The 27,906-nt window shown below is 37.8% G+C and overlaps 3 protein-coding genes across 4 annotated transcripts in view; 1 reads left to right on the top strand and 2 right to left on the bottom strand.

The window, feature by feature from the left end:
• Positions 1–5,407, bottom strand: part of LOC306876733 (dynein, cytoplasmic 1, intermediate chain 2a-like) — a 58,788-nt gene extending 53,381 nt beyond the window's left edge. Inside the window, exons 1-4 of one of the 2 annotated variants that reach the window (XM_079428101.1) lie at positions 5,334–5,407; positions 2,184–2,295; positions 1,502–1,616; positions 304–394 (exon numbers count right to left, since the gene is read on the bottom strand). In XM_079428101.1, coding sequence (XP_079284227.1) covers positions 304–394; positions 1,502–1,616; positions 2,184–2,291 — 314 coding nt within the window. In that variant the 5' untranslated portion in view covers positions 2,292–2,295; positions 5,334–5,407. Of the gene's footprint in view, positions 1–303; positions 395–1,501; positions 1,617–2,183; positions 2,296–3,522; positions 3,825–5,333 lie in introns of those variants that run through there. The other variant, XM_079428100.1, reaches the window with a different exon arrangement.
• Positions 5,408–13,430: 8,023 nt separating this feature from the next.
• LOC306876732 (pyruvate dehydrogenase (acetyl-transferring) kinase isozyme 1, mitochondrial-like) lies at positions 13,431–23,256 on the top strand. The gene is made up of 11 exons (XM_079428099.1): positions 13,431–13,941; positions 15,763–15,904; positions 15,993–16,064; positions 17,967–18,151; positions 18,432–18,527; positions 19,087–19,164; positions 19,276–19,352; positions 19,550–19,648; positions 20,257–20,367; positions 20,707–20,820; positions 21,549–23,256. Exons 1-11 carry the CDS (start codon positions 13,833–13,835, stop codon positions 21,687–21,689), a joined length of 1,224 nt encoding a protein of 407 aa, XP_079284225.1. The 5' UTR covers positions 13,431–13,832; the 3' UTR covers positions 21,690–23,256.
• The window catches only part of LOC306876731 (neurabin-1-like), a 57,817-nt gene continuing 52,840 nt past the window's right edge, over positions 22,930–27,906 (bottom strand). The window contains exon 19 of the mRNA XM_079428098.1: positions 22,930–24,497. Within this exon, the coding sequence (XP_079284224.1) occupies positions 24,339–24,497 (159 nt within the window). The 3' untranslated portion in view covers positions 22,930–24,338. The remainder of the gene's footprint in view (positions 24,498–27,906) is intronic.

The raw sequence follows: 27,906 nt of genomic DNA, 5'->3' as shown, positions 1-27,906 counted from the left end.
TGTTGGAACAGAGCTAATGTTTTCATGTTTCCCCTTCTTTCTTCTCAGGGGGTTTCCAGCAATAAATTCTCTTTTAGTTACAGGTGAAAAGAAGCTAATAACAGATTTATTCAGAAGAATCTTTCCCTACCTGCTCAGACCTGCAAACATACACAAAAATACAACAACACTTTCACTGGAGCTTTGTCCTTCAAGCAATGCTAAAGCCACAAACCTTTCCAGTTCCAATCAGATCAGACCTGCCATATGCATAAAGAGAGCGAGAGAAAGTGAAAGAGAGAGAGAGAGAGAGAGAGAGAATACCTTGGCCCGGTGGCACCGTCTCCTGAGTCTTGGCTCCCTGCTTCACTTGGAGTGCCTGCAGATTTGGCCGTGGGAGACATGGGTGTAGGAACTAAAGAAAGAAAGACATAAACATACTTTCATCTACATACAGTGCCCTCCAAAACATTTGGACAATTCAATCACACTTAATGCATGTGCACTCAAATGTTACTAGAGCTTTTCTCTTCACTAACTTCACTTTTCTGAGACATTTTGTCTGATGAACTAGTGTTTTGATGATTTTTAGCAGATGTACGCACATTACTGGTCAAAAGTTTGGAATAATACGATTTTTAATATTTTTGAAAGACGTCTCTTACACTTACCAAGGCTATTTATTTGATTATAAAAACAATACTATTGAGAAATATTACTACAATTTCAGAACAGTTTTCTATTGTAATATATTTTAAAACTTGTGATGGAAAAGCTAAATTTACTGCTGTCTTCAGTGTCACAAGATCCTTCAGAAATCATTCTAATATGCTGATTCGCTGCTCATTAATTATTAAAGAGACTTCTTTAAAAAATACTTTAAGAATTTAAATTATCCCAAACTTGTAACCACTACTGCAGCACTAAACAAAACAATTAATTAACAATAATAAACAATAATAATTAAAAAACAATCACACTAATTACAAATAAATATATATATATATATATATATATATATATGTGTGTGTGTGTGTGTGTGTGTGTGTGTGTGTGTTAAATGATTGTTAGTTTGTTTTGGTCACATGCATTAAATTTGAGATTTTGAACATGTAAATATTGACGAAAATTGTCAACATTTTTAGCCCATTTTAACAATACTGTTATTTATATATACAGCATTCAAATATAAAATATGTCATAAACACTACATCTTAGCTAAGTGTTTGATGAAATTAGCCGCCCACCATCAAAACTACTGTGGTGCACTTCTGCCCCCTTGTGTTCAATCAGTATAGTACGCTACACTGGCTTTCTCCGTTTGTTGGTAGCACTTTCAAGGAACTAGTGCTGTTAAATATCAGTTTAAAATCTGGTTCACATAGCATATTATTGACTTAGACTGCAAGGGGTTGTCTTGCTGACGCATAAAGGGATCTCAGTTTGATATTCTAGGGATATTTTATATGAGATGTCTGACTGACACTACAGTGGACGTGGATCAAGTGTGTAAGTGACTTACCCACAGGTACGTCTGGTGTGATACCCATACTCTGTAGCAGAGCCTCAGCCTCTCTGCGCTTTTTCTCCAGGTCTGAATCATCCTGCAGTGGGACGGCCTCCTTCTTCAGCTCAGCCTGACACAAACAAAACAGAGTGAAACAAACACTTCATCAAAACACTAAATTTCCATTGTTCCCAAAGAACAAAAACCAGCAATCTGACTCTATTTACTTCCACCAAGAACCCTCCTACTGCATTTACTCAATGTTGACACAAATTGTAGTGTTGACTGCATTCGTTAAACTCACCCACTCAACCCTGTTACTAAAGTTATTGTAAGAAAAATGATTGAATGTATATTTCCGTTTTCTTTAATATTTAATAAGTAAGTTCATCAATAACTGGAAACTAACACTGTCTAACAATCAGGACCTTTGCAAACGTCAAATGAATAAAAAATACCTAACCTCATATGAAAAGAACAGAAAACAATCAAAACATAACTAATATTATATAAGCTTATATCATAAAAGATAACATGTTATTTAGCCTCCCAAGTTTGACAATTTCAGGCTCTTTTGTACTCCATTCATGAAATGTGCCTGAAAATCTGCAGATAGAGCTGAAGTTTCAGGTGGAGGATTGATTGCTTAAACATTATTAATACAAGTAAAAAAAAATAGAGTATGGCGTGTTTTCACCTCTTTTTTCTTGCGTTCCTCCTCCTTTCTCTTCTTCTCCTCTCTTATCTGAGCCAAACGCTGTTTCTTTCGCTCAAGCTCAGCTTTCAGCTCACTTTTATCCGACATTATGCTTTACAAAACACACAGACAAAACTCAAGTTAGTGTCAGGAAGCCAGAACGTTGTCATGAAGGGTTTTTCTGTATATCTTTTTTATTTTTAATGAAACTTTAGACTTTTTTTGCCCCCTGTTAAACTGTGAAGCTGCTTTGACAATCTGTATTTTAAGTCCTATAGAAATAAATGTGACTTGACTTGATGAAATGAGAATATAGGGCACATACTCAAGGAGAAAAAACACTTGAAGCTCAGAAGCCCAAACTGAGCAAAATAAAGCAATTTGGTGCAGATGTTATTTATAATAAAGTAAGATGAAATTTTGATAGCTTGGAATGTAGGCTAAATCAATGATCTTAATAACAATATAACAGAGTACTTATGTATATAAATAGCAGATGTCATTCTATAGCTCCTAATAATATATTTTGCATTAAGATAATCAAATGCTTACTTTTTATTATGGGGGCTAAACATATAATCCAATACAACACAATAACAAATGAGAGATGAAAAAATAAACGTTCCCCATAAACCTGATGTTTTATTTTTGATACTCACATTTGAACATGATTTTTTCCAAATGTATGAATAATTAAGTGATCCTAAGTTGCTTCAGTTCAGTAATTGTTCATATCAATATAAAAGTTATTCTCATGTTTACTTTATAAAAATCAGTAAAGATTTCACAGCAAAGACACGTGAACAACAACCTAACAGTTTTACAATTATATTAAAAGCTCTTTTACTTTCTAAAAAGTACCAATCCGACGGCAGGTTTATTAAGGTTGTGTACAACAGGTTTTTCAGCAAAGTTTTGATCATGTTGATAATTTAGAGGCCGTATAAATTGGCATATCAAATATGATACAGTAAGTGAGAAGCACCTGTCATCAATAATATACCAGCTCATACAATAAACATTATTCAACTGATCAGCATAATCTGCAGTCTTTCATTGCACGTCTATCATCTCATTATGACAAAACTTGTGTTAGTGTTGCTCATTTAGAAGTTGATTTGGATCAAAGCTACTGCTGAATGATAAAATGTAAATCTATAAAACAGATATTTGATTTACATAAACATATCTAACCAAATGCTGCTTAAAATGAAAATAAAATGTTATTAAGCTCTTCTTTTACTGTAGCACACAACCCTGAGTGTCTTATTTCTATTAACATCCTCAGCAGATAGTAAAACATATATAAACCACAGAGGGAATGAGAGACCCCCTTCACCTGGTCTCAGGACCCCCATTCACTGCCGCCTGTCTGTCGGCCTGTCCCAGCCTCTTCAGATTAAGAGGATCAATCCAAAAGTCACATTTGTCTCTCTGCTCACCGCTTTAATCTGTCTTTTGTGCACGGCAGCACCTGACTCTCTCCACAGAGCACACTCTCTACAGCGCTTAATGACCAAATTAAAACATGCACTTGAAAAACAAAGAGGAAACGGCCTCGTTTAGTCCAGTAACCTCTCACTGAGGATTACAGAACAGACTTATGATTCGCTCTAATATTTTTTGCCATCTGCATGAGTCCTGATACATCAGATCACACCAAAACTCATGATCTTAGGAGGAGTTTACAGCACAATATAACCACTGTTAAACTGAACACTTCAAAAATAGAGTAGCAAATGATTGCAACAAATACTGCAGGATCTTCTCTCATAACAACATTTTTCCTGCTCATAACAGATATTTTTGTGATTTTAAATGGATATATTAAGTCTTTTCTCCTTGAGGTGTCATTCATCTTATTAAATGTGAACTTTCTGGATTTTGAATATTAAAATCTGACATCTAATCTAACATTTAAAACTTCTCTTTGTGAAAAGTTTGCTTAGCATCTTAGTCTATTTTCATGGCAAAAACAATAAAAAACCCAAGTATAACAAATTCGATAAAAACCAGCAAACAAACAAACACAAGTTATATTACACACAATTTTTTTACATTAACATGATAAAAATGATAAAAATCTTTTTCTGAAAAGTTTGCTTAAAAAGTTTCGTTCTTTTTATTTTATTTTAAACGAATGACCCTACATGTTATACAGTGGTTTCAAACATTTTAAGGGTGATTTAACTGTCCAAATATTTTCTGTAGATTTGAGAGGGCATTTTCAGAAATGTAACCTTCAAGAATAGCAAAAAAGCACAGACACAGAGGCAGAGCCGTCTTTCAGCAACTCATGGGATTATCATCAGATGGTGTTTTTTTTTTTTTCCTGATTAAATACTAGGCCTATACATCACACACACAAACACTGGTAACACATAGCACAAATAGTCAAATTATCTATTTCAGGTCTATAACTTACTTCTCTCGTTTCTTACTCTAAGAACAGAAAACATTCACTGTAAATCTCCTTAAATCGGATTTAACGGATTTTATCGGAATAAGATTAACTTCTGCCCTCTCACAGCACAACAAACGGAGGAACTGCATATATATGTATATACACACACACACATATATATATATATACACATATACACACACACGTTGGTTTTTGTGGTTTATGGAGATTCTCCATAGGCGTAATGGTTTTTATACTGAACAAACTGTGTGTGCTATTGCCCTACACCAACCCTACACCTAAACTTAGCCCTCACAGGAGACTTTGTGCATTTTTAGATTTTCAAAAAAACACCATTTAGTATGTTTTTTAAGCCTTTTGAATTACGGGGACATAGGCAGTGTCCTCATAAACCACCTTCATATTTTAATACCTCTGTCATACCCATGTCATTATACAAATTTGTGTCCTCATAAACCACATAAACGCGCACACACACACACACACGCGCGCGCACACACACACACACGCGCGCGCACACACACACACACACACACACAGTAGAGTTTAGTGTGTTTTACTGCTATTTGATGAATTAACAGTAACATCAGCAGCCCAGTAGAAACCAACTACTGCACTCCACCCAACACATGAAAAGTGGCATGCTGAAAGATGAACAGCTCATTCGTGTCATAAACACACTACTGAAATGTTTTCTCTAATCTGAAAGCATGTTGTGAACAGACCTGAGGGTGTTTTTGCCTGCAGAAAGCGCTGCTTTTGTTGCACTGCTCAGTTTCCGGGTGCGCGGATGCAGAGGCGCGTCTGACGGGTGCCGGGGAGGACCAAATAACCCAATTTCAAAACCGCGATTTTTTTTCTCAAATATGTAAAAGAAGGAAGAGTGATGATAAAGTTCGCAAGGCATACAACAAAAATTACCCAGATATTGTTTTTGTAAACTTTTTGCTTTAGTTATATTAATCGTCGGATATTTGCTCTTTACAGTCAGACACAAGGGTCCATAAAATCTTCAAAATAAGGCGACATCTTTATTACATGATATGATTAATTTCCATATTATGCATTAGGCTATATGTAGAATTTAATCAGAGTCGTATTTTCAAACAATGGCTTTTGAATGAATTAACATTTTAATTAGGGTGTCATTAATGTGCACTAAAAGCACCTAAAACAGACCGCAAAACTTCCTATTGGCTAGGCTATATCTCAAATCAAGCACATGGACAGCAACATTTGTAGACCTATAAACTATGGCCGATAAGAAATAACAAAATAAAAGCCTTTCATGAACTCGCATAACCATATTTATCTGTAAATTCACATAGTTATAAAAAGAAACTCCCTGTTTGCACACAAAGTTTCACTTTTGATTAACAGTACACCACTCCAGAATGTAATTTGCCCAATGTTAGGACTGTCCGATTTCCTATTACAAACTAAAAGCCCTCCAAAATGTCATGACCAATTTTGTTTTTGATTTTGGATAGCTCTAAAAAAAAAGTAAACTCCCTGTTTCCACAGACCAGTTTCAATTCAGCTTAATAGTCCACTGTCCCAGTAGACACTTTCAAGACGATCTAATGTTTACATTACAAAATAAAAGCCTTCCAAAACGCATATATGACCAGTTTTGTCTTTGATCATGGATAGCTCTAAAAAGGAAACACTCCCTTTTCCACAGACCAGTTTCAATTCAGATTGACAGTCCACTGCCCCAGGGTGTCACTCAACCAGTTTCAAGACGATCTGATGTTGCATTACATAATTAAAAGCCCTCCTAAAACTTATATTCTACCTGTTCTGCCTGTGATTTTGAATAGCTCTAAAAAGGAAACTCCCTGTTTCCACAGACCAGTTTCAATACAGATTAATAGTCCACTATCTGATGTTACATTACAAAATAAAAGCCCTTTTTGTAAAAGCCTACATTTACAAAATAAAAAATAGTATTTTGTCTGTCAATTCTGATTGGTATAAAAACGAAACTCCCTGTTTCCACAGACCACTTTCACCTGCTCAGAGAGTCACTCACACAGTGTCAGGACTATTTTATGTATAATTCCAAAATAAAAGCTCCCTAAAAGCTCCTATTTAAGATGCTTTGTAAAAAATGCTGGGTTAAATACAACCCAGTGCTGGGTAATTATTGGACAGAACACATGCTGGGTTGTTTTCAACCAACAATTGGGTTAAATGTTTAACCCAACCGCTGGGTCTAAACAACCCAATCGCTGGGTTTGTCCATATTTTACCCAGCGCTGGGTTGTATTTAACCCAGCATTTCTTAGAGTGTATCTATTTGGATTGGTTTAAAAAGGAAACTCCCTGTTTCCACAGACCACTTTCACTTCAGATAACCAGTACACCTCCTCAGTGTCGCTCCCACAATGTCAGGATTATCTGGTGCAATATTACAAATTGAAGTCCTTCAAAAACTCATAAGATGTTTTGTACACTCTTAAAAGTGCTGGGTTATTTCTGTAAACACATGGGTTAATTGTGCTGGGTCATAATTCTGGGTTGTTTGAAGTACTGTAAACACACAGTTGGGTTGTTCACGCTGGGTCAAATAGACTGCAAGGGGTTCTTTCACCACTGAACACCTGGGTTGGGTTTGACCCAACCGGTTTGATTATTTTTTTCTTCATGGTATTTTCTGGATTCTTCACTCGCAGCAAGCTGAATTATAAGGTAAATTATTATTATTTACCTCTGTTTTTAATAAGCTGTGGTAATAGCACACTGATTTCATGTTTAATGTGATATTTGATCTGTTGCTGTGCGGGTTAACATTAGCATTATTCTATGAATGAAGTAGCCGCCTAAATTTTTTTGTTGTCAAAAATGGCCTCAACAATCTCTTTATCTCGTTATGAAAGTTATATATATATATATATATATATATATATATATATATATATATATATATATATATATGTGTGTGTGTGTGTGTGTGTGTGTGTTTGTGTGTGTGCAAAGTTTTATATAGACAAAACAGCATATATAAAAGTTTTGGCGGGCTCTTATTTTGGAATTCAACATCAGACAGTCCTGAAATCGTGTAAGTGACCATGTGAGAAAGTGTACTGTTAATCTGAGGGGAAACTAGTCTGTGGAAATCAGAAATATATTTTTTATACCAATCTGAAATCACAGACAAAACCAAAATTATTTGAGTTTTTGAAGGCTTTCATTTTGGAATTACACATCATATAGTCCATATAGTCATATAGTCATATGGTCTGACACTCTGGGGTGGTGTGCTATCAATCTGAAGTGAAAATAGTCTATGTAAACAGGGACTTTTCTTTTTAGAGCTATGAGAAATAGGTTATTTGCAAGTTTTTGAGATCGTTTATGTTTGTAATGCAACATAAGACAGTCCTGGCATTGGCCCAGTGGCACTCTAGGGTGGTGGACTGTCAATCTGAATTGAAACGGGTCTGTGGAAAGAGACTTTTCTTATTAGAACTGTCTGGAAATATGGGACATACAGGTTATATGCAAGTTTTTGGAGGGCTTTTATTTTGTAATGCAACATCAGACCACCCTGAAACTGGTTGAGTGACACCCCGGGGCAGTGGACTTTCAATCTGAATTGAAACCGGTCTGTGGAAACAGGGAGTGTCCTTTTTAGAGCTGTCCAAAATCACAGACAGAACAGGTAGATTATGAGATTTTGGAGGGCTTTTATTTTGTAATGCAACATCAGATCGTCCTGAAACTGGCTGAGGGATACCCTGGGGCAGTGGACTATTAATCTGAATTGAAACTGGTCTGTGGAAACAGGGAGTTTACTTTTTAGAGTTATCCAAAATCACAGGCAGAACAGGTAGTATATGAGTTTTTGGAGGGCTCTTATTATCTAATGAAACATCAGATCGTCTTGAAACTGGTTGAGTGATACACTGGGGTAGTGGACTGTCAATCTGAATTGAAACTGGTGTGTGGTATCAGGGTGTTTTCTTTTTATAACTATGTGAATTTACAGATAAATGTGGTTGTATGCAAGTTATATTTGGTTATTTCTCATCAGACAGTTATTTTCATATTAATTGGAAATTCTACATTTAATATTACTCAACATTTTAAGTCATTTTCATTTTATCAGACCGTTTTTTAAACATTTGTATTATATTAAATTCACTGATTTTATTTATTCATTCATTATTGACAGAGGAAATGGCTCAATAAATGAATGCCAGAGATCGCTTTTCCTTTGATTTACGTTTTTACACGCTATTACCGTGAACAGATTGTCTTTTCATATTTACCTAAAGCACGAAATGAACGTGAATAAACATCAGAAAGTATTTTATTTCAACCGCGTGTTACAGTTTCCCCAGGCAGACAGATAAGATGAGGCAGGCAGGCAGGAATATCTCAAAACAATAATCTTTTAATACTACTGAATTCGAAAAACGTAACATAACCAATAGCAGACAAACTCAACTGGGGAGAACTCAGGCTTATAAAGGCAGGTCATAATCATACGAAAACAGAAACAGGTGAGGGGCTAATTAACTAATCAGGGAAACTGGGTCAACAGAAGCCATGGAAAAACACAACTAAAACAGAGCAGAATGTTACAGTTCGCCCCCTCCCGGAACGGCGCGTCCTCGCGCGGAGAAATATAAACCAACAGAGGGGGGGAGGGTGGGGGTTCAGGAGGTGGGCATGGAGTAGGAGGAAGCCGGGCAATGGAAAGTGGGTGAAAACAAAAACAGTCCAAAAAATTAGTCCAAGGGGGAGTGGAGGGTGGGAGGAGCCAGGGAGGAGCCCGGAGCAGCCAGATGGCAGTCCAGAGGCCAGCCAGGATGGCGGCCCACGGCGGAGTCGATGGCGGGAGGAGCCATGGTGGTAATGGGACCACCGACACCGTGGGGCCGACTGCCGGAGATGACGCCGGTGGAGAAGGAGCCCAGGATGGAGCAGAGCAGCCGCAGAGCCAGGGTGACACTGATGGGCCGGAGGGCCACGGTGGAGCCGGCGGCTCAGGCGAGTGAGGCGGAGGCGGGGATCCCGAGTGACGCGGTGTAGCCGGAGCGACAGAGGACAACGGTGGAGCCGGAGGGAGGGAGGAACCCGACGGAGCCAGAGGAATGGAGGGACGAAGCGGAGCTGGAGGAGTGGAATTCTGTGGAGTAGGCAGGGGTACGACTGACCAAGGCGGAGCCGGAGGGACGAGGGAGCCCGGCGGAGCTGGTGGAGTGAGGGGCCACGGTGGAGATGAGGGAGCCACGAGCCAAGGTGGAGCCGATGGATCGGAGGGCCGAGGTGGAGTCCGGGTCTCACAGGCTGGAGGCGAAGACTGGGGATCCTCCAACCCCGAGGTGGCAGATTGCAGGGAGACCCGAAGCTCAACCGATCCACCGGGCATGGCATGCTGAGGGTGAGCTGAGGGGTCTTCCTGATGTGGCTGAGGAGGGACTGAAGGGCTGGCTGACTGGTATCGAGGAGGCGGGAGAGGGAGGCTGGGAGGGAACACGGGAGGATTCGAGCTGGACGGAACCAGCGGAGACACAGGAGATTCCAGGCTGGACGGAACCAGCGGAGGCACAGGAGATTCAGGGCTGGACGGAACCAGCGGAGACACATGAGATACCGGGCTGGGTGATGCCTCCCCAAACCAGTCAATCAGATCTTCTTCGAATAGGCCCAACAGTTCCTCCAAATAGCTTCCAGAAGCCAGCGGTTGCTCACCCTCAGTGGTGGATGTGTGGGCTGGGGATTTATCCATTCCCTCGATCTCCACTAAGACTCCCACGACGCACGATGTTGCCGGCTCACGCACCTGGTCAGTCGCGTCGAGTTCGGTTTCCAGGGCGATGAGTGGCTCTGTCACTCTCCGTGGTGACGGCTCTATCCACGCGACCGGCTCGGGCTCTGCGACTGCGGCGGGCTCTGGCGAACTCTCCGTGCAGCGAGAAGGTGAGGGTTGGCTGGGCTCTGGATCGGGAGTGGGGCTGGAGCTGTCCTCAGCAGGGTCACCGAAGATAAACAGTCCATTACACTCCAGCACCCACGCCACGCAAGCGCGAAATTCTCCCTGGGACCGTTCGCTGGTAGGCGCGCCTTACACTGCTCGCTCAGGTTGGAGATGTAGAACACACAGAGCGAGCGGTCTTTGAAGTGTGTAAGGCGCGCCAGGTTGACGAAGTCCATGGTGTGTTCCACCAGCGAACGGTCCTTCTGCTCCAGGCAAAGGAGTAAGAAGGCGGAATCCATACTAGGAGGGAGAGAGGAAAAAAATAAATAAAAAATGAGCGAAAAGAATAACGCCGCTGAAAAAAAAAAAAAAACTGTTTCGGTCTGCTATTCTGTTACAGTTTCCCCAGGCAGACAGATAAGATGAGGCAGGCAGGCAGGAATATCTCAAAACAATAATCTTTTAATACTACTGAATTCGAAAAACGCAACATAACCAATAGCAGACAAACTCAACTGGGGAGAACTCAGGCTTATAAAGGCAGGTCATAATCATACGAAAACAGAAACAGGTGAGGGGCTAATTAACTAATCAGGGAAACTGGGTCAACAGAAGCCATGGAAAAACACAACTAAAACAGAGCAGAATGTTACACCGCGGAAACACCATTTTTTAAGTTCAAGTCCACGGTGTCATTTTGCATATTACATTGCAAATTCTATAGAGGCAATATCTTTTTTTGAAAGTCATGAAAACACTATTGCGGAGTTTTTCTTTTGCTATTTGAGCAAATGGGAATGCAAAAAAGATATTTGTGGTACTCTCCCATTCTCAAAGTTAAAGGTCCCATGACATGCTGTTTTTTGGATGCTTTTATATAGGCCTAAGTGGTCCCTAGTACTGTATCTGAAGTCTTGTTGCAGAATTTCAGCCACTATGAGCCAGTCCCACAATGAGCTTTCCTTAGGACGTGCCATTTCTGTGTCTGTAGCTTTACATGCTAATGAAGTGGAGGGTGGGTGGCCTTAACCAGCTTGCGGCCACGGTACCATGCGCTAATGTTGACAGTGGATGTATCGCAATGGCTCGTAGACACGCAGTCCTTCAAGCTTTTCAGTTTGACCCAGAATCTGATCCGGATGGAGAAGCACCAGATGAAGAAGTTGCAACTCAGCGGCTACAGCAGGACGTCTCCGAATGGTTAGTGTAAAATATTGTGTCTGGATACGGTCAGTGTTTCCCAATTCCCACACATAAACTTTACCTGAGCGGACCGCAACAATATCCACCACCCGCTGCCATCAGCCTTGGCATCTCACACACACGAGCGCGACTTTAGCACAATATTTAGTAACTTTCAGACCCATTTTTTAGGCGGCTTTTTTTTCCCATAACGGGTACATACTAACAAACCTAGCGACTTTAAAAAAAAAAAAAAAAAAAAAAAAAAAAAAAGTTGGAAGATGTCTCCAGTACTGCCCCGCGAGTGCGAGGTCTCTCTCCCGGCGCAGTGTCGCCTCTCTCAGCGTCTGTGAGCAGCGAGCGGCAGAGAAGCAGTGCTTTCAGTTTGTAAATTAGATGTTGATTTTATCAGACGATGTTGCGATTATAAATCAGGATTTAAGGAGTAAAGGGAGAGTGATTCAGGGTTAACATGTATTATTAATTGGTCGTGTTTACTAATTATACTTGTTTTGTGTATGACAACAGAAAATATGTAAATGTGAACAGCTTTATTGGGCATTCAGTTGTATTACAGTATGTGACAGTTCATAGAGTAGAACAGATCTGAAGTGCCAAAAAACAATGCTTCGATCGTTTGCAAGCCATGATGTCTCTCGCTCTCCTCGCACGGTCGTAGCTCAGTTTCTCATGGGCGGGCAAAGCAGAGAAAGGGGAGGTAACCTTTCCCCGTATGACGACATAAAGGGAAGATTCCAGATTGGGCCATCTGAGCTTTCATTTTCTCAAAGGGGAAGCAGGATACCCAGGGCTCGGTTTACACCTATCGCCATTTCTAGCCACTGGGGGACCATAGGCAGGCTAATGGAACTCGTATTAATGTTAAAAAAAACTCATAAAGTGAAATTTTCATGCCATGGGACCTTTAACCCAACTATAACGAATCTGCTGCTGAGAAACCCGGAAAAAAAGGAAAAGGTCCTTCAGCACAATTAGTCATGTGACCCAAAGGAGGCACTTAATGCGGAAGTAAAACAGAGTGGATGCTCACCAAACACAGAGCCCTTGAGAGAGCTCTATGTCTCTGACCAAACATAAGAAGAGAAGAGCCCGGGCCACAGACAGGGCTTAGACTACACCAGGATTAGGCCATAGTTCAATTAGGACATTTAAGTAATTTTTATTAACATGCCTTAGAAAAAACATTACTAGTGTCCATCTTGAGACAAAACAAGGCACTGATATGTTTTAAGATCAGTCAGTGCAAGTTTATTTCAGCTCAGAATTACATTTTAGTCCAGGACTAGGTTTAAGCCTTGTCTGTGAAACCGGGGGAAGATCAGATAATTTTAACAAGATCATGGATGAGTCATACAAAACTTAATTATACACCTCATAGCATATAGGATCATGTGAATTATGTCAAGAAACAGTTGATTATAGGCTGCTATTTTGTCCCAGCTATGATGAACAGAAAAGGAATGAGCTCCAAAGAGACCCACAGACTGTAGTATGCAAACAATTTACTGTATGAAATATGTCAAATTCAAAACAAGATCCAAGAAAGTGATAAAGGCTGCATTAAAAATCGTTAAAAATAGGAAATGATCTCATCCGGTTATACCTAAACTGAAACCCCTTCACACTCCAGCACAGGAGGTGGCGCTGTGCATCTAAATGCTAGTTGACAACCCGCCAACAAACCCACAGAAGAAGAAGAAGAAAAACAAGAGTGGATGCGTTGATTTACATAAACATCTATGTTCGTGCAGCATTAACTTGTTTACAGCAGGCCCAGTGTTCATTGATGCTCCTGCGGATCATCTGCGAGTTCATACACACACGCTCATGCATTATTACTCCGGGATTAGTGCGATGTCATGTATAGAATGATTGCAGTGCCATTACTGAGTGATACAGAAGAGTGAAACTGCGCTGGATGTCACTGGTTTTGAATGAAACGCTGCATGTGCGAACATGACTGACATTCAACTTCATACTTCGAAAAACAAGTAGTTTTCTGCTGATTGTGTTTTGGACAAGGAAATATGTGCTTAGAAAGCCAACAGGACACATTTTTCTGAAGAGTTAAACTGCAAAAGCCGCCAATATGAGGATCTTCAAGACTTTGATGAACGCTGCATCCTTCGCCAAACAAATCGACTTTTACTCCAGATTCTCACCTTCTCCTCTCTCTATGAAACAGTTCATAGATTTTGGTAAGTCTGGGATCAAATGGATACAGTTCAGTATGAGAACACAACAAAACCGAAAAGAATAAACGAAACAGTCCCTTGCATAAAAGTGCCATGGAGGTGGTACTAATTGTACAGAAAACCATGCTACTTATATCCATGTAACACTGTATTTTTGTAGGGCTGGGTATCGTTCAAAAATTTTCGATATCGATACCGTGAGTTCGATACCGGTTCCTGAACGATACTTTTTTCGATACCAGTTTTATGAAATCAGTTTTAATAAGATTACATTAACTCAAAAAACTATTTTTTAATGTTGATATTTATACAGACTCAAAGCCTCATCTCCTGAGCCACTGCACAAAGGAACAAAATATATACACAATAAATAAATAATTTTAATAAAGTTCAAATTGTTTTCAGTTTACACATCTGTTAGGCTACGTTTACATTAGTGCGTGTTCATTTTAAAACACATCATCACTTCTAGGTTGTTAAAGACTTCAAGAAATTTAAAATCTTCATCCACTTTCATAAGTGGGTGTTTTATTTTCTTTCACCATATGTTTTATTGTTATTAAATTCTGGTGTAGTATGTCTAATTATTTGAATGCATAAAAACAACTTAGTTTATTTAAATGTATTCTTAAAATAGCCTAATGAAATGTTTTATTTTTCCTCAGAAATTCTGTGTTCTGTATCTGGTTTTCAAACGATGACATAAAACATTAATTTAATTTCTTTAAATTATTGAAAATCAAAGTTTATTTATTTTGGCAAACAAAGGGGGGTTACTATTAAAATTAAAATTAATAACTGTTGTGTGATCATTACTAAAAAAAATTATAAAGTTTTAATAATTTTAATAGTAGCCTAGTAGTAGCAGTATGTACTGTCCGCTGAACAATATTAATATATTTCTGCCGCAGTTTCTTCCAAATTAAACCGAACTTTTATTTTGACGGGTTTCCGGGAATACCTTTACAGTTTATATATGATATGACGTTAATTTTACTCGAATCAAACGGTAAAATGCTCATTAATTGACTCTCACAGCAATTCTGGAGATGTTGTTCATGTCCTCATTTAGTTAGGCGGCAGACGCTGAAATCACCGCGAGCGTCACGCGAGCTTCAGTCTGTGTGTAGTAAACAAACCGCGCGATATAGAGAGCAGACTGCTCCTTGCGCTTTCGAAATGCTCTCGCGGATGTCAAACACTGATCAATCAGCACCGCGTCACTTCTAGTCAAAACACACCTAGTGCTGCAGGATTATTGGCTCACTGACGGTGATGAGATTAACCCCTTTTAGGTATCGAAATTTGGTACCGAACTACAAGACGTTTTTCGATACTCGGTGGTATCGAGGCAATTCGGTCGGTGCCTAAAAAGTATTGAACTCGATACCCAGCCCTAGTCATTGGTATAGAATACAATCAAAGAGATCCAACCTTAAAGTAGAAAATAATCGAATTAAAAAAGCCCAGTCTAAAAGTTGGAATATCTAAAAAATGTACCAATATGATTTTAAATAGATTGGAATAGAGAAGGATGTTATGAAAGAGTATGTTGGATATTCCTTATTATTTAATAAAAAAAAAAAAAAATTCATTTAGGTTTAAATAACCTAATAAACTAAAATAAACAACTAAAAAAAACCCACAAAATTGCTAAAACCTACTAAATAAAATTAGTGAAAGCAGAACATATAAAAATAAAATCTAATTAAAGATGTAAACAAATAATTGTATCAGTGTAATGCTGGATAGAATCAATGCATGCATCAAAACTCGATTTGTGATGTCATTGTTTTCTCTCTCTCTGTACATTTGTCTCTGCAGGTTCAGAGAACGCATGTGCGAAAACGTCATTCACGTTTCTAAGACAGGAACTGCCTGTCAGGCTGGCAAATATTATGAAGGAGATAGATTTATTGCCTGATAATCTTCTGAGAACTCCTTCAGTGCATCTGGTGCAGAGCTGGTCTGTGTGAATGCAAACATGCAGTCTTATTATTCTGATATGTGCGCATATGTAAGCTACATTCTGTGGTTGTGTTGCATCTCTGCAGGTATATGCACAGCTTCCAGGATATACTGGAGTTCAAGGACAGGGATATTGATGATGAAATGCTCATACAAGAGTAAGAGATTCATCAAATACCTTATAGTAGAGGTCTTGTTGGGTCCTAAGGATGGACCCTTTCAAATGACTAGGGTTCTCAGAAACCGAAGTCTGCATAGTTGGGAAAACAACTGTAGTGGTGAACTCTACTGCAACAAATATAACTTTTGTGTCTGCATTTGCCCCTAGAGCATTTCTGTAATCAAATGCCATGGTATTATAACACAAGGTGTATATCAATTAATCGCAACATGAAAATATGATACTGTCACATTTTCATTTTGCGATTAATTGATAATGATTTTATCACGGTATATGGTATTCTCACGGTATTGAACTTTAGTTGCAAAAAGTGTTGTCATAATACAGTATTACAGGTTTAATAACTTTTTTCTTAAAAATAACTGAATATTTAAATATAATAAAGGAAAACACAAAAAATGTATAAAGATAAAAATTTGACACAGATTAAAGTGCAAAAGAATTATAAAGACCAATAGGTATCACTTTACAATAAGATCTCATACCTTAGTTAATGTATTAACATTCACAATGAGCAACAGCTACATTTGCTACAGAAGTTATTAATCTTTGTTTAAAAAATACAACTCTTAGCTCATGTTAGCTCGTTAAATAACACAGTTGCAACTTTTGATTTTAACAATGCGTTATTAAATATTTGAATTACCTTAGATTAATGAATGTTTAGAATAATTTTTCATTGGCAGTTTGTTAACTAATGAAGCCCTAATGTAAAGTTTGACCGAACAATAAAGAATCCAAACATTTTCAAACAGTATCTAGGGCATGTTGCAGTCCAGATTAAAATGTAAAAAAGTTTGAAAATAAATAGCCTATTAAGTCTGAATATTTAATTATTTGGCACTGTGATGAACACCATAGCGACTACAAAAATCTGAGTGGGTTTTTAAATAATTTAAACACCTTTCAGAAAGGTGTTTTTTGTTTCCGGGGTAACTTCTGCTGTCAGAGAGTCAAATTCAGTTCCTGGAGGGCCACAGCCCTGCACAGTTTTTAGATGCAACCGTAATTAAACACACCTGATCTAGCTAATCGAGTCATTAAGGCTTATTTGAAAACTACATGGTATGTGAGTTGGAGCAGGGCCAGAACTAAACTCTGCAGGGCTGCAGCCCTCCAGGAACTGAGTTTGACACCCCTGATCCAGAGCGTCTCTCACGACTTCCACCAGGAGCTTCTTATCCGTGCTTGTTTACAACAGATTTCACACGTGTCTTTGACGCAGCATGCAGCGGTTGTGCATTGTGACCAGTTGATGGGAAAAGTACTCTTAAAATGCATTCAAAATTCTGAATAATTTGTAATAAATAATTATTCTCTGTATTTTGAAGTGCCCACGATAACAATATTGTGAATATTCATTACCGTGATATACAGCATTACGAATACCAGCGAATGTCTTTATATATATATATATATATATATATATATATATATATATATATTATGAAAGGTTGGTTAAATGAAAGATGCCATCAAATTTGCCATCACTTTATTATAAACCCTCATGCAGCAGTGTTAACCAGCTTTCTATAATTTCATAATAATGTAATAAAAACCCCACCAAAGTATAAATTAAAATATAAAAAAAGGTTTGCTAGAATTACAACATTAACTATGAAAACATGTCATAACATGTTGTTGCTGCATGCATCTGTATTGTAGGGTTTTTGGTCATTTACATAGTAACATGGATTGACAGAGAAGAAGGGGGATCATTTATTTAAAATGATCCCAAGGCTACTATAATCGGACCCGACCCGTGTCAAAAGCGTTGAACCCAAATGCACTTGGGTCTCAATCCAAGTGGACCCATGAAGACCTCTACCTTCCAGTCCGACCTGTGCTAACAAACACACACATACTTCTGATGTGTTAGCTTCACAGATGCTGTGATTAAGATCAGAAACCGCCATAATGATGTGGTGCCCACCATGGCTCAAGGAGTGGTGGAATATAAGGAGACCTACGGGACTGACCCTGTCACCAGCCAGAACATCCAGTACTTCCTGGACCGGTTCTACATGAGCAGGATCTCGATCAGAATGCTCCTGAACCAGCACAGTGAGAGACACACACACACACACACACACACACACACATACACATCTAGTGCTCTGTGGCGCTTTATAATGGGCTCCATTATGGACAGCAGAAGTGTACAGCTCCGATGAATGGGGCTTCTGGAACGTGTAGATTGGATTAGCAGCACTGACTGACATGTTTACAAGTTTCACAGCCATCTGAATCTGTCATGTATTGATCGGTCACCCAGTAAACATCGAGCTGTTGTTTCACCACCAGAGGGTTACATGTCAATAACATGATGTCTGTGTGTTTCCAGCTCTTCTGTTTGGGGGAAAGATATGTGACAATCCTGCTCATCCCAAACAGATCGGCAGCATTGACCCCAGCTGTCGTGTCATTGATGTCGTGAAAGGTAACTGACTCTTCTTCTTTGAAAAAAATACTTTCAAATTAGCATAAATTCAGTGCTGTAAATGCTAACATGATGAATAAATTCTGAAACGTATGAACACAATTTAAGTAATATATAATTTATGCAGTAATGTATAACTTATGAGACTTCACTGAGAACAGCAAAAAACAACCCTCAAAAGTAAAACATCTTGACACATTAATTTTATAAAATGTTTATGTCAGCATAAATTAAATTCAGTATAGCAAATGTTACCGTGAATAAATGTATGAATACATTTAAAAATTTTCATTATTTTGGAAATGAGGAAAGGGGTGCTTCGTAGACTTCATTTAAGCCATATTGATTTATTTATAACTTTTGAGTTGAAATATGATCTGAATGCCCTAGCAACCACCCAAAACACGTTGAGAAAGAATGTAGCAATGCCCTGGCAAACAGCCGCAATACACTGGAATCACAACAGCAACCAATTGTACCATTTATATTTTCTTCAGAATCTATGAAACATCAATTTTCCTGTTCAATATTTAAACTTTTACATGTTACTGTATTTCAGATGCTTATGAAAATGCCCGTAACCTTTGCGACCGGTATTACATGAACTCACCTGAGTTAGTACTGGAAGAATTCAGCGGTAACTTCCTGCTGCATGCACATTTACTACAAGTCATGATTTGTAAACCGTCAGCTTTCCACGTGGACTGTCAGAAGTGTGACTGCTGTGTCTCATGTGTTTCCTCTGCAGTTAAAGGACCCGATAAACCCATTGCTGTGGTTTATGTGCCGTCTCATCTGTACCACATGGTGTTTGAGCTTTTTAAGGTGCTGTATTTCAGATCTCACTGCTGAAATATTGAAGTATGCACTCATCTGGAGAGAATATTTGCCCGAAGTAGAGTGTTAATATTGAGTTTTAGATCACGTATGATGTTGTGTCACATGATGTACAGTGAATGGCTTTGCTCTTTTAGGTGAGCAGCAGTGTGCTGAGCTATAAATATGTTGTGTGACTCCTGCAGAATGCCATGCGCGCTACCATGGAACTTTATGAAGATGCCATGGAATATCCTCCAGTGCATGTGCAGATCGTCCTCGGCCATGAGGACCTGACTGTGAAGGTACAGAGTCAGACAGACTGGCTGTGGTCAAATCTGTGGTAACTTCTAAACTTAGCCATACTGCATACCATAAATCACAGTATTCCTAAAATTACCATTCAAAAGTTTAGGGTTTTCCTTTTTTTCTTTTTTTTTTCTTTCATTCTTTCAGCATGGATGTATTAAATTGATCAAGCATGACATTAAAGACATTTCTAATGTTACAAAAAAATTCAAATAAATGCTGTTCGTCTGAACTTTCTATTTCAAGAATCCTGAAAAAAAAAATCATGTTTCCACAGAAATTGTTTTCAACATTGATAATAATAATGTTTCTTGAGCATCAAATCAGCATATTAGAATGATTTCTGGAGTATCATGTGACACTGAAGACTGTAGTTATGATGCTGAAAATTCAGCTTTAACATCACAGGAATAAATTCTATTTTAAAATATTAAACTTTTAAACAATTATTTTATTGCATTTTTGATCAAATAAATGCAACCAAACCCAAACATTTGAAAGCTGGTGTAAATCTGCACTTAATGTAATGGTAGAATCTTTGATAGATAATAGGCCATTAAACAATAAAACCCAGTTTAATGTGAATCATGTTGTTCTGTCATAGGTCAGTGATCGTGGAGGCGGAGTCCCGCTAAGGAAGATTGACAGGTTGTTTACATACACATACTCCACTGCACCTCGTCCTCAGATGGACACGTCTCGAGCCACTCCTCTGGTCAGTATGGGACATCTCTGAAATCTGAACATACTCTCAGTACAGTCCGCATCTCAGGGTCCCACTTGCTTTCGGTTTCATTTTTTAATGCTCAGAAACTGAAGGGTTGTAGTAGCCGTGCGTTAGTGATTGGCTTACACGCTCAGAAAAATTTAGCAAGTTGGAACCTGTATTTCTTAATCTCATTCTCCCTGTTTTGTCTACATTATTTGTTTCAACTTGTCTGTCAGTAAAAAATGGTGAATACATTGTTTTGAATTACCTGTCTTAAATGACCTGTTAAAGCACCCACACTATATCTTTGCTGTGTTGATGGCATGTGTTGTCTTGTGGTCTCAGGCTGGTTTTGGTTATGGGCTGCCCATCTCCAGACTTTACGCCAGATATTTCCAAGGTGACCTAAAGCTCTACTCCATGGAGGGATTTGGCACAGATGCTGTTATTTATATCAGGGTGAGTACCTCTGTAACCTTTAACCCTATATAATAACCTTCTGGTTTCCAAATCTATTTATTTTTATTAATTATTTGCATAAAAAGTTATCTATTTCTATTTTAGGATATATTTTAGGAAATATTTTGAATTGACATTTATTTTTTTTATGATATTGCTTTAACAGCAATGCAAAAACTGTCCGTGTCATTACAGTAATGTGGAAAAATATGACGAAAAACTACAAAGCCAACATTTGAATTGTCTCTGCAAAAAAAAAAAAAAAAAAACTGACTCCGAAACAGTTTAATGCTTTCCAGAAAAATATGAGGCAGCACAGCTGTTTTCAACATAATAGTAAGAAATGATTATAATAAGAATAAGAAATGTTTCTTGAGCAGTAAATCAGCATATTAGAATGATTTCCGAAGGATCATGTGACACTGAAGACTGGCGTAATGATATGGAAAATTCCGTTTTGATCAGAGGAATAAATGACATTTTAACGTTTTCAAAAAGAAAACATTATTATAAATTGTAATATTTTACAATATTACTGTTTTTAGTTTTTTTTTTAATCTTATGAAACTTTTGAACAATTGTGTGTATAATAATAGCCTAATTATAACAATAGTAATATTCATAATTATTGAAATAATTACTGTTTTAGTTATTATTTACTGAAATAATGCTTGATTTATATTCTCTCATTTCTGGACTCCATTTATAATGTGTTTTAATCCCTGAAGGCTTTGTCCACGGAGTCCATTGAGAGGCTTCCGGTTTACAACAAATCCGCTTGGAAGCATTATAAAACCATCCATGAAGCGGATGACTGGTGTGTCCCCAGCAAAGAACCCAAGGACATGTCCACCTTCCGCAGCTTCTAGTCTGATCTCAACGCTTGTGTTGTGTTGCGCTTGCCCAGACCCCCCTCTCGCACCTTTCACCAGACTCAATAAAGCATCTTATCTTCATCTATCCGCCCCATGTAGATCAGGATAGAGGACAGAAGAGTAACGAAAGAGACTGGGAATACATAAAAGAGCATGCTGAAACACTGTTTCAAGTATGTTCTAATGAAAAAGTTTTGCACTGTACCATGTGGTACCAGTATTGTAAGTTAGCACAGGTGTTGCTAGTGCCATCACATCCCAGATAGACAACTAGGCTTTTGTAATTCTGGTGTATTTTGTGTGTGTATTATTTTGAGTGTGATCCAGTACCAGTATGAGATTTCATGACTTATTAATCTTACATTTGAATGTGTAAGGAAGTATTTATTTTTTTGTCGTCATGAGACTGAAGCGTTGATCATTTTTGCTTTAAACTTTCAAGCTTGATTTCCAAATCACAATGTCACGTAGTTGTGGGCTATAATATATTCCAGCATAACTGGGACTTCACATTCCTTGTACAGTCCCATGTATTACATTGTTTGCAGAGCTTTTTTTTTTTTTTTTAAAGAAAGTGTGAGAATGTAGTGTGAAGGGTTTGAAAGTGTTACATGCTTCACGCCACAAGAAAATATTCAGCTCCAAATAACTAAGGCACTTAAAGGACAAAAAAAGAGTCACAAACGCATAAGAATTGTCTTTTGACCCGTTTTAAACAAGTGTTCAGTAGTTTGAATCGCATCCTGTTTCAATAAAGCACTATGAGTACAATAACAGTGAGACAGACTCTAACTGCCGCCTCATGACAAACGTATTATACACTTTCAAACACAGTTGTAGGATGTTTTTCAAGACTTGAGTGTACAGAAATGAATGATTCACTGTTTTGAGGGCCTCCGATCGACACACGCTGGTGACGCCTGCTGGTCAGAACTTGTAAATACATCAAAAACAGCCCAAACGTGGATAGAAACAGCTTTTGCAAACCCATTGAAAATCTAATCTACTAAATGCAATTTACAAAATCAAATACCATTAAATATTAAGTTCCTGTAGCCTATGTGTTCGTTTATTAATTTGCAGGGCTTGGCTATTAGAGACCATTATCTACTGAGCTTCCTTTTATACAAATGTGTCTGAAAATATCTGCAAATGTATAAAACTGATCCGCGATCACGTGTTCACAAAGAATCACTGAAATTTTTTTCATTCATTCAACACAGTCTTTTCTTTTAGAAGAGGCGAAAGCATTTATTTTGCAGCTTATGCACTTTGTACCAGATAGAAAGCTTGATTTTTGTCTGTTCAAAATCATCTATTTTACAAGGTAGAAAAAAATAACCACAGGACACAGAATCAAGATGACATGAGCACTCTTTTAAAACAATGCTTACAATCAGATGATTATCCAGTACTTAAATTCATTACAGCTTCTGTTAGTCAAATACAGTTTGGCACTAATAAAAGTTAACTATGCTACATTGTGTAACTTATGTATTTTAGACCCATATCCATAATATAAAAGCAGTAACCTTCCAAATAAAAACAATAAACGAGGTACAAACACCTTTCGCTTTGAGTTTCACTCTCTGCTTTTCAGAATTTGCAAAAGATTTAACCAACAAGCTATTCTACTTAGTAGAAAATGTGTACAAAAGTTAATGTCTCTTCCTTAAGCTATGCCAACAAAAGCTATGCTAATAGTTGTGTATAAAATATTTCATTTGTACATTTATAAACCACGTTCCCCTTTTGTTTCAGTAAAAATATAGTGCTCAATATTACTTGACTGTACAAGGATTCAGCAAAAATGACCCGTTTAACACCACAGGCCAAAAGTACTCCTAAAATACAAAAAAATAATATTCGTGCCACAATATTAGTGACAAAGTTGTGAAAATAGGCATCTGAATATTTCTATATCCCTTAGCAAGTTTTTTTTTTATATATAGCCCCTACAGTGGTATCATAAAATACAATTAAAACTAATAAAAGTTTTGGTCTGCTATAAATTGCCATATTAATTTTCTTACAAGCTAGTCTAATAACTCACTTAGAACACTGAATTTTTTTTCTTCTTAATCAGTATTTTGTCGTTTTCCAGTAAAATTATCTAAACGTTCTTAGGATACATTAATATAGATTTATTTGCTTTCAGAGGATAAATTAAATGCAATTTCTTCTGGAAATGTAAGCTTTTAGAAAATACAACAAAAATATACATTTAATCAAATTTTGTATATTCTCTAAAAATCTGTCTGAATATGTAACTTTTTCTTTTCTTATGCAACTACATTTATCTTGTTTTAGGGCTGCTGAGATATTTTACTTAAAAAAAATACTGATTCTTTTTACAGTGAAGGCAACATGCCCACAGATGGGTACAATCCGTAAACACTTTTCTTAGTAAATTCACTACCTGTAGATGAACAGTATATTTCTGCTCATTTTTGTGCTGCACAGACTGAAGTGAACAGAGTAAAATATGATCTCGTAAGCAGCTTCATTAGTGTTTCAGCTCAACCGTTTGACTGTTGTTAATGAGTTACTGACCGTATTCATTCATAGAAACTCCTCTAGAACAGTCTGCCGATGGATTGTGTCAAGAATTAAAAAGAAGAAAAGTTGATGCGCTGAACATCATCAGCACACAGAGTCAGTGCTGGCAGGCAGCCGTCCGCTGCGTCTGGCCTCTTTCCCGCGCTTCTCCCGCTGTTTCTCCATCTTCTCTTGTGCTTTCTTCATCTCCTTCAGTTTCTTCTTGATGGTGGCTCGGTCATTCTGACTGGAAACACCCAGAGCCTGTGGAGAGCATTGCAAACCATCCTTAAACACAAGTGTGTCAGCAGATGACAAAATACAATTAAGCAACATCTTGCAGTGATCTTCATGCACTTTTAAAATTTAGAGTACTGTATTGTAGAGTATTGTAACATGCATGTTCTGAAAGACTGTGCTTGCAGTTTAGTTTCACGACCCTTCTTTTGGTGTGAAATGAGAGTGATGGCCAAATCATTAATAAATTGTTCTCTTAACCAGGATTAATTTGACAAAATCATTTATAAAGTTATATATAATTGTTAACAAGGGCTGGAAAACTATGGTGTGACCACCGGACAGCAAAATGCTCATTGGGTCAGTAAAGTAAAAAAAATATATAATTTTTGAGAAGAAAAGATGCATGTCTCGCACACGAGAAGTGATATAACACAAGATCACGCTGATATTGTGGTCAATAAGTCCTCCCCGAACACTCAATATCCTAATTAACAAAGATGAGTTCCTTGTAAACAACACTCTACTTGGAAAATTTTATATACATTAATCCAAGTACTTGAAAGTGAAACCAATGTTTTGTGCATTTTATGAGTTTATTTCTTAGAGACTATAAAAGCCCTCAAAAGTGATGAAAGAAAAATGCAATAAATCTTTTGTCCTTTATAGAGGAATATTATTTACAGGACAAACCCTAGCCCCCTTTTATGTTTAATTTTATTATATATGTGAATATCAGGGCTAAAATCGTGCAGTGTGAACTTGGCATTAGGATAGGTAAAGAATCCTGAAACATCACCTGTTTTTTATCTGGCTCTGCTAAACCAATGAGCATTTCACTGTCCGATGGTCGCACCTTAATTTAGCAATTTCTAGTATTGCATCCTTCTTGTGGGCATTTAATAATTTTAGACTTTTCAGTGCGAGTTAAATATCTTTTTGGCCCATTTTACCTATAAAAATGACCCTGCAATTATGCACACCCTGAATATAAGGCATTTTTCGCTTCCAGCCCTTGTTAACAATCATATATAACTTACATTATATGTATACACACACACACACACACACACACACAGGGGAAAATAATTATTTGATCCCCTGCTGATTTTGTAAGTTTGCAAACTTTAAAAAAAAAAAAAGATAGAGATAGAGAAATAGATAGATAAATGGTAGATAGAGAAATAATATCAAACATATCAAACAAACAATCCAGAAAAAAACAGCATAAAAACATTAAAAAAAGATTTCCATTTAAGTCAAATAAGTATTTGATCCCCTACCAACCAGCAGGAATTTTGGCTCCCACAGATTGGTTATGTGCACATGTGGAACACATATTAGTCCTGTCATTATAAGAAGATACTCATAATTTCAGCTCGCTGTGTGAATAAAAGACACGTCCACAGAATCTGTATCTTCCATTCCAACCTCTCCACTACCATGGGCAAGACCAAAGAGCTGACAAAGGACACGATTGTATACCTGCACAAGGCTGGAATGGGCTACAAGACCATCAGCAAGAAGCTTGGTGAGGAGGCGGCAACTGTTGGTGCGATTATTCAGAAATGGAAGAAATACAAAATAACCATCAAATCGCCCTCGGTCTGGAGCTCCATGCAAGATCTCACCTCATGGGGTAAGGATGATCATGAGAAAGGTGAGGGATCAGCCCAGAACTACACGGAAGGAGCTTGTTAATGATCTCTAGGCAGTTGGGACCACAGTCACCAAGCAAACCATTGGTAACACACTACGCCGCAATGGACTGAAATCCTGCAGTGCCCGCAAGGTCCCCCTGCTCAAAAAAGCACATGTACAGGCCCTGCCAATGAAAATGATTCAGAGAAGGCTTGGGAGAATGTGCTGTGGTCAGATGAGACCAAAATCGAGCTCTTTGGCATCAACTCGACTAGTCGTGTTTGGAGGAAGAGAAATGCTGACTATCACCCCAAGAACACCATCCCTACAATCAAGCACGGAGATGGAAACATTATGCTTTGGGGCCGTTTCTCTGCTAAGGGTACAGGACGACTTGACCACATTGAGGGGCCAATGGATGGGGCCATGTACCGTAAAATATTAGATGAGCACCTCCTTCCCTCAGCCAGTACACTGAAGATGGGCCGTGGATGGGTTTTCCAGCATGACAATGACAACAAAGCAACAAAGGAGCAGCCGAGCCAGTCTCCAGACCTTAATCCTATAGAAAATCTGTGGAGGGAGCTGAAACTTCGAGTTTCCAAGAGACAGCCTAGAAACCTTAATGATTTGGAGTGGATCTGCAAAGAGGAGAGGGACAAAATCCCTCCAGAGATGTGTGCAAACCTGGTGGACAACTACAAGAAACGTCTTACCTCTGTGCTTGCCAACAAAGGTTTCTGCACCAAGTACTAAGTCATGTTTTGCTTGGGGATCAAATATTTATTTGACTTACTAAAATGTAAATCTTTTTTTTTTTTTGTATGCTGCTTTTTTCTGGATTTTTTTGTTTGATATTCTGTCTCTATATATTAAAATAAACCTACCATAAAAATGATAACCCCCCCCCCCCCCTCTTTTTTTTTTAAGTGGGCAAACTTACTTATTAATTATTTTCCCCACTGTGTATGTATGTATGTATATTATATAACTATATCTATATATTATGGCATGCCGTTCAGGAAATTATGGTATTTATAATATGAAGTTTGAATATACTGAAAGAAAGTCTGAATATATGGAATGAAGTTTGAATATATGGAATTAAAGTTTGAATATGGAATGAAGTTTGAATATATATGGAATAAAACTTGAATATATGGAATGAAAGTCTGACTATATAGAATTAAATTTGCTTTTTATTTAATGAATAATAATATACTGTAGCTAGTTATATCCTTGTTATCAGAGCAATAGTTTTCTGAATCGAATGGCTTTAATAATGTAATTTCCTCAAATTGTCCAATACCGTGTTGAACAAATTTTGGCAACAGCTGATCATATTCCAAACGATACAAACAGTTTTGAGTGGACAACCCGTCATCTTGATATCCCATCATCTCAGACATTACACACAGTGTTAATTCTGACAGCATTTAGATTTAGTTTTAGTCTTTTGACTAAAATACCATATAGTTTGGTTAAACTGTAATGCATTAAGCATTTAAGTATCACACAACTGTTACTTGAATACATGACTAAACTGACAGTTTGACATAATTGTGCGTTTTTTGACAATTCAAGTGCAAAAAGACACAAAATAGAGCTCAATTCTGTGCTCATCAGGGCCTAACGCATACTTTTTATGGTTCTAGTTAACTATAATAATCCTGATAGTAAAATGTATTTATTGAATAATATGTCAAATAATGTCCTTAGTCTTTCCTTCCTGTAACTGGAATCCCTGAAACAAGACCGAAATACACCGGAATTCTTATTTGCAGGCTGTTCATTC

Source organism: Barbus barbus (assembly GCF_936440315.1).
Source record: "Barbus barbus genome assembly, chromosome: 11".
Lineage (NCBI taxonomy): Eukaryota > Metazoa > Chordata > Actinopteri > Cypriniformes > Cyprinidae > Barbus > Barbus barbus.
Note: the sequence above shows the minus strand (reverse complement) of the source record. Positions and strands in the feature narration are given on the sequence as shown.

What these genes read in the sequence shown, in the direction of transcription:
- LOC306876732 (XM_079428099.1), top strand. Translation starts at nt 13,833, where the DNA reads ATGAGGATCTTCAAGACTTTGATGAACGCTGCATCCTTCGCCAAACAA. An exon ending in GAAACAGTTCATAGATTTTG is followed by an intron (nt 13,942 to 15,762) that starts GTAAGTCTGGGA and finishes TTGTCTCTGCAG; the next exon opens with GTTCAGAGAACGCATGTGCG. An exon ending in TGTCATTGATGTCGTGAAAG is followed by an intron (nt 18,528 to 19,086) that starts GTAACTGACTCT and finishes ACTGTATTTCAG; the next exon opens with ATGCTTATGAAAATGCCCGT.